We start from the raw sequence: 16,739 nt of genomic DNA, 5'->3' as shown, positions 1-16,739 counted from the left end.
TTAGCAAACGAATGGATTCTCTTTGAGTTAGAGTGTATACAGCATATCAGTTTTATCCAGATTTTGTTCTGAATAAACTAGGAAACTAGGAGTATTTCTTTCATAAAATATATTTTCCAATTTTTGACGCATCAGATGCAAACACCTCACCTCAAGTATCTTGTCCCACAGATTAGAGTGTGTAGATCACAAGTGAACTGACCATGAGCTTCACTTTCTGCTTTGCTTGCAGTTTTTGGATCTATGGTGTCGTTGCATCCCGTCACCTTTACCGTTTGCTGCGTGTTTCTTACATGGTTAAATCCGAACACCAGACAGTATCGATCATTCTGTCAATGTGTGAGATGGTTTATGTGCGTTCTAGTCAGAGAGAAGCTGTTTATCTGAGTGGATGTGGCAAGCAGACCACATAATCTTTATACAGCCGAAGTCATAATCCTATTATATTTGGATGAGTGAAAAAGAGAGAGTGTGAAGCTGCACGGAGTCTTGGGGTGTTGGCTGTCTCATTGAACATAATTGAAGCATCTGACTAATCGTTTACCTACATTACATCGCTATTTTCCTCCTGAAAATGAATCGCGGTCTTCTGTGTAAGAATAATGAAGTTTGTCACAGATCCCATTAGCCTTCTTGTCTGAAAATACACAGGGACTTAATCCAATTGAGAGATAGTTGAATAGAGAGGGACAGAATGCAAGTGAATAAAATATGTTTTAAAGGAAGGCTCACCCAAAATGAAAAATCGGCCATCATTTATGACTTTCTTCTGTGGAACACAAACCTCTCCAAGACACCAACACATTTGAGTTTTCTCTTGTACGGTAAATCCAGTTTAATGGTATAAAAGGCACATTTTGGAGACATATTAGCCACAGGAAACATGTTATGAGTAAATATTGATACATAAAAGCAACGTTTACTCATAACTAACCATAAGTCACTTACATTATGAGTAAGCACAACAAGTGTAATGTAGACATTAGTTTGCCCCGCAAGCATTTCTTTGCTAGCTTTGAGAGAGAAAAAAAAGGATTGCATTTAATAACATTTATTTTCACCCAAATAAATCTCTTAAGGCAAAAAAAGAAAGAAAAAGTAAAAGAAAGAAGCCAAATAAGGCAGACGTTCACATCATTACACCGAGTGACCCATCGGTTCTGTATTTACACTGATGACGAGGATTAAAACTCTCAGCCGAACAAGCAATAAATTAGTCATCTGCAAGCAGGGTTATCTAACATACCATCACATAAATCTTGACCTAATGCTGATCCCAGACAATCTCAATGATTTTTACCTTAATCGTGGCACAACTCGACTTTGATTCACATAATAGAAACAGCTTTACACATTGAGTAAAGTCAATACTCACAATACTGATCACAAAAATACTTATTTTATGCTCTCAATGAGACAATAAAGGAAAGAAATGTTAAAAGACATGTACATTTCACCAGAGCATCATGGCAATCTTTCTCTATTTGACGATGAGATCAGTTTAAAATACAACTAGCATCACATTGACTGAACTGACCATTATTTCAACCCATCTGACAATCAAGCATTTCAGCAAAATCAATTCACAGTCTGTCTCAATAGGGGTGTTATGGTAATATATCCCATCTTATGTATGACTTTTGTTTGTAGTGTTGAACAAATGGCAACCAATATGGATTGCTGTTTTCAGAAATAAACACAGAAACAATCTCCATATTTTTTAAACTGATGGGCTCTCCAGTACCTGGGGTGTGCGACCTCCACCTTACCTGCTCAGTTCATTCTCTCTCTACTTTTAGTTGATTTGGTCTCTTCTATTTGCTAAAGCATCTGCACTTCTTACAGTTCTAAATCGAAAGTCCTGCTTCTTTTTGGTCTCAGATCTAGCATTTAAAACAGCAAATTAAATGGTTTCCAGTACAAATATCTAAACCTCAAATTCACCTGATAAGCAACAATGCTTAAGATATTGAGACTTGTTTTCAAAGAATCTATCTTGACTATAAAACCACCTACATTTAGGCATAAACGAGTAAAAAACTAGTGTTAAAAAAATCTTCCAGTGTACAAGATAAAATACACTAATATTCAAAATACATTCTGTGAAAACAGGAAATGTCTTCGATATCTTACCTAGAGTTGCTTGAGCAAGTAAATGTACATTGTTTTAAGGATATCTGGATATTTTTACAGGTAAATTGGTAAAAAAACGAATTAAAAATATGATTTTTGCAGGGTTCCGCTTCACCCTTTCCCATAAACAAATTCCTTTTCACCAACAAAAATGTTGATGATGCCCTTGTAAAAGGTTTGCGTTGATGTATTACAGTGTGTGAGCCGACCGGTTCTAGAGTTCATCTCGGGCCGTACTGTCAAGTGAAGACTGGAGTACGTCAGAGTTCTGCGCCTCAGAACTCAGTTCTTCCTGCTCGAGGCTCTTTCGCGAGCGCGCTCGGTCCCAGTCTGTGTGTACGGTCTCATTATCCCAGACGGTGGAGGTTTCGGTGTCGCTGATGTAGCCCGGGTCACCCGTGTAGTGTGTGGGGTACACAAGCAGAGGCTCGGCAGAGAACGCCCGCAAATCTCGCCGCTCAAAGTGAGACATGTACTCCTCACTGAGGAAAGACAATAAATTAATGATGATGACGGAACAATAGAATTATAGCATATTTGACAGACGGACAGATAAAATGGGTAGAAAGATAGAATGACAAAATTAAATATTATTGGAACAATAGATTGATAGATAGAACAAAAGAAAACAGACATGCAAAATACAGAAAAATGGATTTCTAGATTACAATAGAAAGAATGATAGACGATAGTGTGATAAATGGGTAGAATGACAGAATGAGCGATAGACTAAACGCACAAATGATAGAACGAACAAATGAATGATAAATAGAATGACTGAACAAACAAAAGAACGATAGAAAATTAGAGATGGATAAGTAGAACGGACGATAGAATGAACAACAAACAATAGAACAAATGCAAAAAAGACAGAATGAACAATAGAATGAATAAATGATAGAACGAACAATAGAATAAACAAAAACGAACGCGCAAATAATGGAATAAATGATTAGCACGAACGCTAAAACGAACGAATGATAGAATGACAAAGAATAAACAACTGAAGGAATGATCATATGAACAATAAAACGACAAATAGAATGACAAAATGAATGATAGGATGAACAATAGAACGAAAGAACAATAAAAATACTATATAACCAATGAACACAGATTAAACGATAAAACAAACAATAATAAAATAAATGAACAATAATGATAGAACGACTGAACAAATGAATGTTGGAACAAACTAATGAATGGTAGAACGAACGCATAATAGAACAACAAATAAACAATAGAACGAACAATAGAATAGTATGAATAGAACAACAAATAGAAAGACAAAACAAACAAACGATCGAACAAACAACAGAAGACAGAATGACATAAAACGAATGATAAAGGGAACAATAGAATAAACTAATGATATATAGAACAAAAATGAACAAATGATGGAACAAACAATAAATAGAATTAAAAATAGAATGAACAATTAAACGAATGATAGACTGAACAGTAGAATGACAAATATAGAGTACAACAAAATGAACAAACAAATGATCAAACGAACAATAGAACATTTAAAATCTGCCTAAATGTAAATGTATTTAGAATGGCAGAAACGAACGAACGATAGAACGATTGAATGTACGAATGACGGAACGAATGATGGAATGGTTGAACGAATGCTAAAATGAATGAACGATAGAACAACAAATAAACAATAGAACTAACAATAGAAGATAGAATGAACGATAGAACGATAAAACTACAAAACGAACAAATTATCAAACAAACAATAGAATGATAGAACGACATAGTACGTTAAAACTAACAAACAAATAATCAAACGAATGATAAATAAAAAGGAACAATAGAACAAACTAATTATTTATAGAACAAAAACAAATGCACAAATTATAGAACAAATGATGGAAAAAACGATAAACAGAAGAAAGGAAAACAGAACAAAAGATTGAACAAACGATAGAACGAATGATAGAACAAACAAGAGACAGTACGACAAAACGACCAGATAATTTGAAAACAAATTATCAAACGAACGATAAAGGAACAATAGAACATTTAGCATCTGCTAATTGACTAAATGTAAATGTATCTAGAACGCCAGAAACAAACAAACGAATGATAGAAGGAATGATAGAACAAACCCTAGAACGAACCACAAAATGAACCCACAATAAAATGATAGAATAAATTATAGAAAGACAAGATCTAATAACAAAACAAACAAATGATCGAACGACAAAACAAATGAACGATAGACTGATAGATCAAACGATAGGTAGATAGATCTCTCACATCGGGTGTTTGTTGTACATGACAGGCAGGAACTCGTCCACTGGCAGCATCCTCTTCAGAGGTTCTGCTCTCAGAAGCTTCTGTGCTCCTTGTAATGAGATCATGTATCCCAGTGTCCAGTAAGAGTAATCCGCTTCAACAAGGTTGTGAATTTTGGGTACAGACTTCTCAGGATGGTCCACCTGCATCCTCTTCCGTCCGATATAACTGAGAATATACGACAAAGACGACAGCTCATAAACATGTTTAGCATTGAACTTACTTCATGTTGGCCAACAGAGGGAGCTGCACAACTCCAGCGAGTGTGCTAATGTCTGCTGTGTATGAGAGGTAAGTGTATTTACTTACATTAAATCCCAGTCTAGCCCCTGCGTCTGGATCTCCTGCATTAGATTCTGCAGACGTCGCTTGAAGAAAACCTCAAAGCGCAGATCATCTTCAATCAGCAGAGACATCTTCAGCCCACGTTCTACAATCTACAAATAATTTATTATAATTTATTATACAAATAAAACATGATTAAAGGATACATAATAATTATATATAATTTTGAAAAATCACTGGACCATTGTATATACTCCTGCTGAAGTGAAACGCTGAGCATTCTTTCAGCTCTGACTGATGAAATCTCAAGCTTTTTTCCATATGTTTTTTTTTCTGTCTGTGCGGGAACATCAGAAGTATGCCGCTGAACATCTGCTTGCCAGTATCTTCACGCACTCACCTCCGTCCAGATGTTGTAATGAGACAGGAAGCAGCCAAGCTCTCCTTTAGTGAGTGGCCTGCCGTGATACGGATCGCTGTATCCAGGCATCATCTCGATACCCATCGCCTCAATCTGACTCGTATTCAACGCCCTGAGAGACACAGCACGTGTTTTGTCAGCTGTATATTAGGGTAACAAAGAGGTGAGAGAGGGGGATTGTGGGCAGGTCTGTTTGCTGATGTGCTGAGAGTGTGTTCAAGTGTGCGTGCGAGTGTTTAACATACTTGCCATCCACAGCAGCAATGATCTTGCAAGTGATCTCTTGTTCATATAGAGTTCTCAACATGCGCTCTCTCCGGTCAGAACGTCTCAACAGATTAATCATAAACACCTGAACACAGATCGAACCCAATCAGAAATAATTACATGATATTTTATTAAGGCAAGAAAAGCGAGTGCAAATACAGCAACATTGCAAAACTAGAACTAAACTAAAAGAAGAATACAATTAATTGAACATACAGTACATTCTCTGAAACAAGCCATAATATCTCATGCAATTAACAGTAACATGACTTAAGTGTGATCGTGGATGTGCTTCTCACCTCATCAAAACCCATTTTATCAGGCCGTTTAGGAGGCAGAGAAAGATACACAGAGGGTTCTGATGGACGACCACGTACTGCAGAGAAAAATAAATATACAATAATCAACAACATAAGCAACTGGAAGGGAACATACAGGGCAAACAATCAGAGATGTTTGGTCATGTGACTCACCCATCACTTCTAGCTGCGAGTGCAGAAAACTGTCCGCCTCGTCCTGCAGGGTATTATGGGAGCGTAGGGGTACAGGAAAATACCCATAAGTCTCCCTGTTGCAGATGTACATCTGGACATCTGAAGAAAGTTTAAATAAATAAATATTATGCACATAAAAAGGTGCTTTTTTTGTTTTATTTATACTGTTTATTGTATTTTATTGTTTCTGTTGTAACTGTCAATATCAAAATCGTGATTCTTTTGATAATCATTCAAACTATGGTGTTAGGGCAACGAATTAAACTGTACAGTTACATTCCTGACAATAAGAGCTTTTCTTTGATACATCACTTGCCTATTTAAGTACAGAGTGAAAAAACTCATGATTCTACATCACCTCAAGGTGGCGCTCATTTGCAATGCTGTGGTTTTCAGGCTTTACTTTGTTATGTTACATAACTTGAATGCATGTGATGGTATCCTTAAAGTTCAGATACCCATCAGCAGTCTGTAGAGTTGAAGATGTAAGGAACTATAACATTTTTTTGCATTTTTGTGTCTGTCCGCACTGTTTTTCCAGTTGTTTCCTATGTAAACATACGCTTTGACTGTTGCAACACGTCATGCGCCGGAGTGTGATATTTTTTAGATGATGCGTGAAGTTAAAAAGAACATCAACTCTTAAAAACATTTCTAGGGACACCTGCGTTCTGCTTATTTCAATGCGCGAATGCGCGATGTCTTGGTTTTTTAGCTGAATTCTGGGCTCTCTACCGACATCTGTGGGTGAAACATAAAATTGCAAGTTTTTCACGGAGGATCTTTATTTTTTTTTTCTCCATCATTTGTGCTTCTGTGTGAATGAATGTGATGGTTTGAGGCATACTCATGTTTGCCAGTGTTAATTCTATCAGAGCGGATCTGACTAGCTACACCAAGAGTCAATAATAGTAAAAGGAAAGTCCGACAAGTCGTATACCCGAAAAATACTTCGTCTGAGCAAGCAAGTAGCATATTTGCCACCAGACCATCTTTTTCTTTTAATGGACATGGAGTAAACATGCTAGGACCACTGACAGAAGCCTGAAATTTCCCTGCCAAATCGAAATCACCAAATCCCCGAAAAATGTCCCTGCCAATTATGGTATTTTTTTTTTCATTTCAAATTAAAAAATAAATGCGAAATTCTCTGTCGTGTACTTTTAACATTATATCTAAAATAACTATTTATTTCAACATATACGTATGAGGCATTTCGCAGATATCAATAAATGGTGACCAGTATCCAGCACAGATACTCAGTTGAGACGCACCTGCCATTCGCGTAGAGAAGGCGAATATGATGATGTCATCGAAGGCCCAGCTGTAGTCGGGGTGAGGGGGATAGAAGGTGAGCTCACGGGATGCCTGCTTCCTTAGATCCACCAGGAAGGTGGAGTGAACCATCGGAACAGCGAAACAACCCTTCTTCTCCTGCCGCCTGATGGGCATGTACGCTGGAGTACGCTTGTAGTAACCCTGCAAACACAACAAACAAGCATCATCTAAGATATAAGAGCTTTTGTGAGTTATTTTCATCTTCAGTTCACTTTCTGTCTCTCTGACGCACCTGTGATGTCATTCCACACCAGAAGTTGGAGTACGCCGCTCTGGATTCCAGCATCGGTGCAACGATTGTCTTGTTCTCCTTCATTAACTTCCATAAAACGTCACGATTCGTCAGTAAATTATCACAGTCCACTAACTAGAAAGAAAGAGAGAAACTTTAAGGAATAGTTCACCCAAAAATTGTTTCAAAACCATATGGTGTACTTTTTTTTTTTATTTGGAACACAAATTAATTTTGATTAGGGCTGTCTGTGAATTACACATTAATTCAGTGTGATTAATTTTATAAAACATAATGCGTTTAAATAAAATAAAAATAAAAAAAATACAAGAAAGAACTAATCAAAGAGCTCTAGAACTGCTGCTAGAACAGAAAACCAGAAATATAGTCCTAAATATCCTCCCCCAGAACTAAACAGTATTTCTAACTTTAGATAAAAAGCACACCTCTGACTGAAGAATCTCTACGTCACACACATATATTTAATATCCATTTGTGTGTGTGTGTACGTGTATTTCTGAGAGTATTTCAAAGAGTCACTGCAGGACAGAGTGACTCTAAAAACAAAAGCCTCTGATTGGCTTTAAAGTGCGGGTAAAAATATAATTACAGTGCGGTCAGTATGACATGATCTGGATCAGTTTAGTTCATGCAATCCAATGTCAAACACACATACTGTATATTCAATACACTAGCTGTAATATTGTATTTTATGATATATGATGCAAATATAAAGTCAACATTAAAAATCTAAATCGACCCCATTTACTTATTCAAAGGAATAAAAAGTTTATCTTCATCTTTCATTGAAATGTAATAACTTGCTCTGCCTCTAAAATTCCTTTTCTTTCCAGTTGACATCAATTCTAGATGTAGACCGATATATTGGTTTTACGATTAATCCGTGCATTTTGATAACTATCAGTAATCAGCAAGAAGTCCCCAGTGTGTTTCGGGCTTGTTTATAGTTGCACCAAACCAATTAATCGGTTATCGGCTTTTTCCGCCACCTTAGATATAGGTATCGAAAAAATTCACCATCGGTTGACCTCTAATCAACTCCTCTTATGTTTGAACCACATGTCATATAGAGACACTTAACACCATCCAATCAATTCCTCATGGATAAAATTAAGTCCCATTTTACACTTTTCTGCTCACTGAAACTTGATTTGGTTTAAGTTCAGGGTGATGTGTTAAAACTACAGTCACAAAGACAAACAGGACTAGCAGGATTTTTATAAGACATACCAGAAAGTAGTCAGCCCACATCTCACGAGCAGTTTCAAGAGCCGCCTGACGGAGTTTCATCACGTGCTCATACCGAAGATAAGTCCAGTGCTTCGGTCCACTTTCATCTTTATAGACACTGATACACACACAGAAAGACATACAGACAGAGTCAGATTTATAAGATACAGAAGGAGGAGATGTAAATGTAAAATTACAGTACCTACAAAAAAAAATAAGACCTTCTAAATCATTTCATAATTGTGTTTTTTTTAAGGATGTAGATTGTGGTTTAGGCCAGACTCACCTGGGCTCTTCTTGCGGTCTCCACTCCACATAATGATAAAAGTTCTGGACGTTTATCAGCCATTCTCTGAGAATTGCTGTCGTGTTGTCAGAATTATGATCCGTTGCCACCCTGAAGAACAACAGATGTTGGTTGGCGTGATAAAAGACACATAATAGTGGGGCCTTGGTAGCTCAGCGAGTATTGACGCTGACTACCACCCCTGGAGTCATGAGTTTGAATCCAGGGCGTGCTGAGTGACTCCAGTCAGGTCTCCTAAGTAACCAAATTGGCCCTGTCGCTAGGGAGGGTAGAGTCACATGGGGTAACCTCCTCGTGGTCATGATTAGTGGTTCTCGCTCTCAATGGGGCGTGTGGTAAGTTGTGCGTGGATTGCGGAGAGTATCATGAGCCTTCACATGCTGCGAGTCTCCGCGGTGTCATGCACAACGAGTCACATGATAAGATGCGCGGCTTGACGGTCTCAGAAGCGGAGGCACCTGAGACTTGTCCTCCGCCACCCGGATTGAGGCGAGTAACCGCGCCACCACGAGGATCTACTAAGTAGTGGGAATTGGGCACTCCAAATTGAGAAAAGGGGATAGAAATAAAAAAAAAAACATTTGTCGAGAGAAGTAAGCAAACCTTCATTGTTTAAAAGGTTGCCGTTTTGATCCCTGTCATGAGATCACGGTTTCACAAGGCACCAAACCCCAGATTTCCTATTGAAAGTTCATGGTGCCACTCGTGTTAAGTAAATTCAGCGTAACAAATTCCATCTGCCCTGGTTGTGAAGAAATAGTTGTTTTTTTAACTCGGGTATTCTAGATTGGACTATGGCTATGTTTGGTAAACAAGTACTAAACTAGTACTGCATTTCAAAAATAGTCTGGGTCACTTTTTCTCTTTAGATCAAAGTTCAAGTGACACACATGACAGTACAAAGATTATTCCTACATCACACTTCTACAGTATGAAGGTAGAAGTGAACTAAAAAGTGTGTCGATTTGGATCTGTGAATGCACTACAGTCAATAGTACTGTAGGCTTCATGTTGTACTGGCTGACAGAAGTAAAGCCAATTTACCAAATTAAACCAAAACAACACAGGTCTTGTAAAATCAGTGTTGTGTGTGTGTGTGTTCAGGTGTGTTCCTCCAGAGCAGATCAGATGCAGGTGATTGCCCTGAGGCTGAAGGAAAGTGATCAATCAAAACAAATTCAAAGCGATTGAGATCATACAACTACTGGAGAGTCCATCTGGGTTCTGCATAGTCAGTATGTTTACTTGCCCAGTTATAGCTAATGAATCATCTGTCTGTCCAAGTATACATGATACAATGCGTTATTGAATATTTGCAAGAGAGACGTCAGCCGAGGACGTGTTAAATACAGGATGTGTTTCTAGGTCTGTTAGTCCAACTTTGAAAACATTTAATCACCTTTACATGACAGAAAGATGAATTATTGTGTTAGTCCGATGGAAATCAAACTAGTGCATGTAAACATACAGAGTGTAATACGGCATGATGATAAAGTGCAAAAACAGTAAAAAACAAAAAAACTCTTCAGATATCTACACAAAAAATATTTTAAGATGTATGCATTTCAATTTCATAAAATTCCATAAAATTTAATTTAAATAAAATCCTAAATATTTTAAGTTATATTAATTTAATTTTGTTAAAAATTTCACCATTGGATTTGATGGAATTTTGTTATGAAATTGAAATACGTAAATCTTAAAAATATATATTTTTTTTTTTACAAATAATTTGGGTATAACAAATTTTCATCAAATGGAGTAATCCTTAAGAAAATTAAATACAAATTTAGATATATTCGTTTTACTAATTTAATTTCATTAAAGATTACTCAATTCAATTTGATTAAATATTAAAAATAGGCTAAAAGTGCTGTTTGTTGATATCAGACAAATTGCAATCAAATAAATATTTTTGCCTATTTTTAAGATTTATGCATTTCAAACTCATAAAATTCCATCGAATTAAATTGTGTAATGTTAAACAAAATTAAATTAATAAAATGTAAAAAAAAAAGATTTTAACGATTACTAAAACTCATTTAAATGCATAAATCTTTAAAAAGCTAAATTGAGGCCATAACATATTTCCATCAAATTGAACGGAGTAATCCTTAACAAAACTGCATTAATAAAACTTACATTTATGATTTACTCATTATTTTTTTTTAATGTTGATAGACACACTGCAGTCAAATAAATATTTTAGCATATTAAGATTTACACATTTCAATTTCATTAAAAAATTACATCAAATTGAACTGTGTAGGCTAATGTTAAACAAAATTAAACTAATAAATCATTTTAAGATTTAATTCATTATCACTCAATTGGAATTTTGATATGATTTTTGAAATGCGTAAATCTTAAAATTATTTCTTAAGTGTGAAGTTCTACGTTTTGTGGCTCTTTCTACAGAAATACTTACAAGTTATGGAATTTTTTCCATATCATGTTCCATGGAAGTAAACATGGAACATGATATGGAAAAAATCAGGTTGAAGAAAAAACGCTTATCAGCCTTTTTTCATCAGTTTTCTGTTCTCTCGCTCTCTTACACTCACTTACACAGGTTTATAAAAACAGTGTCATGTTGAACTTCAGTACATTCCTGCAACACATTCCATTCACTCCTTTTATCCCCAAAGCTGTGGGTGGTGTACAGCATATCTGTAATGAGACTGACTGATTGATGGAGAGTCGTCAAGAGAAGATGCTCATTTGATAATTACAGTCATTAAACCTCACGTCAAACCACAGCACAGATACACTCGCATTATGAGGTCACAACGTTGAGGTGGGAATCAATCACATGTCCGCAAGCATGCCCACATGCAAAGTGCATTTGATATTATGGCGAAATATGAAAGTTAAATAAAGATTTGTGTGGATGTATGTAAAAGTGTGAACACACTGCACATAACTGCTCAGTGTGAGTTCTACATGTTAGTGGTCAGCACCTCTCATAGCTGATTTAAGTACACTTTCTATTTTATTTCTAAAATGAACCCTTGGATTATATAGAGTTTGATGTGCAGGTGTGCTAATGCACAGATTTGCCAAGTTGTACTTCAGAAGTTGCTTTATGTAGTCTTGGATCAGTACTGAATACAATATTGAGGTCAGTAAGTACAGAATCCACCCAAATGGCTTCTGGGATCTCAGACCACACGTGGTTTAGTTTTGGTCTGTTTGTGGCAGCAACACAAACCATGGCGGTTCAGTTTCAGTTGTTAACTACAAACTTCAGAGATGGCAACACTTCAGTTCTGGCTGTACTTCACAAACACCATTAAACACTTTTAAACAGCACTGGACACAGATGATACAATCTCCACAATGTGTTAAAACACAATTACACATGTATGAATTTCATTGCATTAAACAAAGTCAAGCAAGTATTATCTGCAAACAAAGCATGCTGGTGCGTTTTTCAGAATGAATGTCACATTTAAGAACCACTTTTGCAATTACTTTTAATCAACTGGTGTGGCAGTGATTTTTAGTGGATAAATGAAGTAGGTTCACATTGGTGTCCTTGGAGAGTAACAACAGGTGTAGTTCATTATAACATCATTTACTCACACTCATATCTTTCTATACCCATATGACTTCCCCTGTGGAACACTAAATGTGAATTTCTGAATTTAATACAGTGCAATGAGACATCGCGTCAGCTTTGATGGCAAACGAATTGTGCTATCTTATTTGAGAGCTACAACGGATTAGATTTTCTGTAAAAAGTCATAAAAGTTTAAATTAAACAACATGATGGTGAGTAAATGACAGAATTTTCATTTTCAGGTAAATACATTTTTTAACTATGAACATATTTGACTAATGTTTGACAATGGACAAAAGGTACAAATAGTTTTCCAATACTTTCTTTGTATTCAGTAAATCTATTGTTTTCTCATGAAAAACCTAAAGTTCTATTTGAGAAATGTTTTACTTGAATAGTGTGTTCGTGATATCTTTCTTAATAAATTGAATGCCATTTGGCTGCCATCTTGGAGCCTCTGAATGACCAAAAGAATGAACCACTCAGCTCTTTCTCCATGTAGCTCATCGTAATTCAATAAATGTGCCTAAAATATTGATTACCAACTAGATAAGGGATGGATGGATGGATGGATGGATGGATGGTAACCTAAAGCCATGATATAGCCGGCCTTATGAGTGTTTGTTTACATTTGAATTTTTTGAAAGTTGTCATTTGAATTAAAGAAATATCCTGGGTTCAATATAAGTTGAGCTCAATCAACAGCATTTGTAAAATAATGTTGATTACCACAAACTTAATTTTGACACTTCCCTCATTTTCTTTAAAAAAAAGAAGCAAAAATGAATGTTACAGTGAGGCACTTACAAGTCAGAATTATTTTTTGTGGTAATCAATATAATGCCACAAATGCTGTCGATTGAGCTTAACTCGTATTGAACCCGAAATATTCCTTTAAGGAGTATTCCGTCCAATTTTGAACATTCTGTCAGTGCAAGTCTTTTTGTTTTTCGGATATTTGACTCTAAACAAAAGTCTGTAGAAAAACAGTATGTTGTCTTTGTTGAGCCACCATAATAACTAGCAAATGGCAGAAGAACGCTTTATGTTTGTTATGATTAATAAACGACTATGGAAAATGTGTGTCTTTAACCATTTTTCTATTGCCGCTGTTTTATAAAAGCAATACTTCACTAGAAGGAGCTTTTGAGTGATTTTATGTCGGCATGGCAATTCAAGAGGAAAAAAACTTCATCGGAAATGTACCAAAATTAACATTCGTGTAGTTAACAGTTAACTGTAAAAAAAATAAAGAATAAAAACATCTGTTTATTATTTAAGTGTTTCTATTCTGATGCAGCCTATAATGTGCATATTTAATAAAGGCACAAAGTAAAGAAACACAGCCTCTCTCTGAGAGTAAATCTCACTAAATGAATCCCTCACTGACGCCTCAGGGAAAGTTTTCATCATTCAGTTCATTGACACTCATCCCACACATACAAAACTCTTCTCTTGGATTACATATCACAAATCCTGCACTTCATGCACGCAATACAGTTTAAAGACATGTTGGTCATCGGACTGACATGAGAGGCGGCAGAAAGAGCTGATTGAGGGGCATGAAGGGGGTGTCTGTCTGCTCTAGCAGGCACGTCTGAACTCGCTCATTTACCCTCAATCCACACAGGCCACAGCAGGAATACATCCAGAACGATCTAATTCCACTCTATTCAATCCCTAAAGCAGATACACTCACAAATCAACAGATTAAACATCTTTAAACTTCATCTAAACACACCTGGGCAGTTTATTTACTTAAATACACACATGCTGCACTGTTGTTTACAGTAATAATCCTGCAGATATCATTAGGAAGCCAGTGTGGAGATCTGATAACAGCACTGTGCAACCTTCGGGACATGGTTTTTCGATCATTTTGGCTGTGTTAATGCCAACGGCATACAAAAAGGTGTGTATTTTTGGGGGAATTTTGATATTTCAACCTCAGTTCCTATAATACATCTATAATACACTGTGTACACAAAATAGTTTCACTCAGGACCTTCAGGACAAAAATGTCCCCATTGAAACCCATTAAAACTGCAATATTTGATCCCAGTGCCATTAAAGCATAAAATCATGAATTCTATGATATTATGCTTTCATTCTGGAGCCCTGGCTTCAAACGTTACATTTTTAATATTTTCCACCAGATGGCGCCATTTTTCTCATATTTAGCCTATGGAGCATATACATGCTTTTCCCCTATTCTCTGTTTGCTGTATTATAGAGCATTGCAGGCCAACTGAATAAATGATGCAGATAAAATTGTGTGTGTGTTGGTATGGATGTCAGAGTGTGTTCTGTATGTGTGTATCGAGAAATTTGTGTGTGTGTAAAAAAACAACAGTGGCATTATATAAACAAACTGGCATTTAAAGGGTTAAAAATCCTGAAAATCAATGAATATTTGGTAGTTATGATCAGGACTGATGCTGGTTAAAAATCTAAGTCAGTGAAAGTGGAAAATAATATTAATATTCAATATTATTATGGCAGTTTTTTTTTTTTGACGGTGACATTTTTGTCTCAAGGACCTCTGAGTAACTTTTTTTAATTGACGCACAAGAATGAATACGCAAAACATCAGTTCAAACAATTGCGACATTTGGATGCGCGTAACAATGCGTTCTGCGAATTCGCAGCCGTTCTCTTCTGTTAAATAAAGTACAACACAATAATGATGCCCAGGCTTAACTCACCACACGGCCATGCGGTCTTTGGGGTATTCGAGGCGGTCGATGGCACCGAGGACGTGCGGCAGAGAGTGCGCGGAGTTGCGGCACACTAGCGCGAGCAGCACCCGCGGCGCGAGCAGAGCGGACTCTGGGCTCCAGCGCTCCTCCGGGAAATAACCGCGAACCGGACCGGTACTGAGCAGCAGGAGAAAGAGAAACAACAGATACATGACCGGAGAAAAGAGACACTTTGAGGAAAGATGAAGATTAGGCAGAGAAGCGAAGCAGCGGCGGTGACGCGACCATCCGAGATTTATTGCCAACCGTCATAAATAGGAAGAGACTCTTGGTGGCCGAAGAATGAGGATTAAAGGGAAGGTTTTCTTGCTAAAAAGAGAAAGTCTTTATACAGTGCGTGGTACAGAAATAAATACCCTGCTGTCAAGCCTTTAGTAAATGATACAGAAAGTTTATAATATAGGGTAATTAAATTGAATAGAGTCTGTAAGAATTATGAGGGACAACTCCCAATCTAGTGTGTGCGCCTTTAATTTGGCGGCCGCCCCTTTAAGAGAGGCATCTGCGTTCGGTTAAAAAGTGCCAGAAAGTTCCGTGGGCGTAGCTGACACACACTCACTCACAGAAACACACACAGACACTCATACACACTCACAAACACACACAGGGTTGTTTCACTATATTAAGGGCATTTCATAGGCTTTCATATATCTGGTTAATTATATTGTTTGTCCCCTAAACCTCACAGGTACCTGTTTTCGCCCCCACAAATAACGTAAAGCCTGTACTATTGTAACGGTAGCCAGCTGGTATGTGCTGTGCAGTGTGTAAACCTCACTCTCGTGGCCTCAAGAGACGCACTAGCGACTGACACTAGAGGCTGTAGCCTTTAAGGCTGAAACACACTTCACGCAAGTACGCAGACGCGAGCGCTTGGCCAACGCGTGGTGCCGTTGTACATACATTACATGCGTTGCTCTGGCGGTTACAAACCTCGGACCGCAAGAGGGCAATAGATTTTTAGGTGACCACGAAAATGGTGCTGCATCTGAAACCAGGAAAATGCTGCCTTCTGAGGCTGTATATGGCGGCTGGATGAAAATAAAGTGCTTTTCAAACTGTTCAGAGACCAGTTTCTTTAAGAGCTGTCAGTTAAGCCATTAACTGATTAGGCAGCAAGTCAGCTGCCAACGTTTTCGGATACAGCCCGGATGTGTTTGATGAGTCGATAGTTGAGAAGTGGGGAGAGATACAGAGAAAACAAGTTTGTTTGAATGGACTGGGGACAAAAAGTAATGTATATTTTTCAAAAAGATTCAACTCAAATTGCTGCTCGAGTCCGCCATGACAGTTGTTGATTGAAAGAAGAAAATCCGCTCTAGCGCCCCTTGTGGCAATGCTGAGAATGCAGTACGTATTTGCGTTGGGTTATGAGTTGAGCGC

At 37.2% G+C, this 16,739-nt stretch overlaps 1 protein-coding gene across 1 annotated transcript; it reads right to left on the bottom strand.

The window, feature by feature from the left end:
* Window positions 1-802: 802 nt before the first annotated feature.
* On the bottom strand, window positions 803-15,807 carry colgalt1b (collagen beta(1-O)galactosyltransferase 1b). Its single transcript, XM_051703391.1, has 12 exons — window positions 15,303-15,807; window positions 9,015-9,125; window positions 8,729-8,846; window positions 7,478-7,612; window positions 7,182-7,386; window positions 5,887-6,006; window positions 5,713-5,789; window positions 5,392-5,498; window positions 5,126-5,258; window positions 4,750-4,877; window positions 4,402-4,608; window positions 803-2,615 (listed from the first exon to the last, which is right to left on the bottom strand). The coding sequence occupies exons 1-12, from the start codon at window positions 15,506-15,508 to the stop codon at window positions 2,348-2,350; spliced, it is 1,815 nt and encodes a 604-aa protein (XP_051559351.1). The 5' UTR covers window positions 15,509-15,807; the 3' UTR covers window positions 803-2,347.
* Window positions 15,808-16,739: the final 932 nt, after the last annotated feature.

Source organism: Myxocyprinus asiaticus, chromosome 7 (genome assembly GCF_019703515.2).
Source record: "Myxocyprinus asiaticus isolate MX2 ecotype Aquarium Trade chromosome 7, UBuf_Myxa_2, whole genome shotgun sequence".
NCBI classification, from domain to species: Eukaryota; Metazoa; Chordata; class Actinopteri; order Cypriniformes; family Catostomidae; genus Myxocyprinus; species Myxocyprinus asiaticus.
The sequence above is the reverse complement of the archived record's forward strand: the minus strand, read 5'-3'. Positions and strand labels throughout refer to the sequence as shown.

Bases quoted from the DNA above. Each gene is read 5' to 3' on its own strand.
- colgalt1b (XM_051703391.1), bottom strand. From the start codon at position 15,508: ATGTATCTGTTGTTTCTCTTTCTCCTGCTGCTCAGTACCGGTCCGGTT. The intron at 5,790-5,886 runs GTGAGTCACATG...TTTTCTCTGCAG, and splicing joins CTCGCAGCTAGAAGTGATGG to TACGTGGTCGTCCATCAGAA. The intron at 5,259-5,391 runs GTATGTTAAACA...TGTGTCTCTCAG, and splicing joins ATTGCTGCTGTGGATGGCAA to GGCGTTGAATACGAGTCAGA.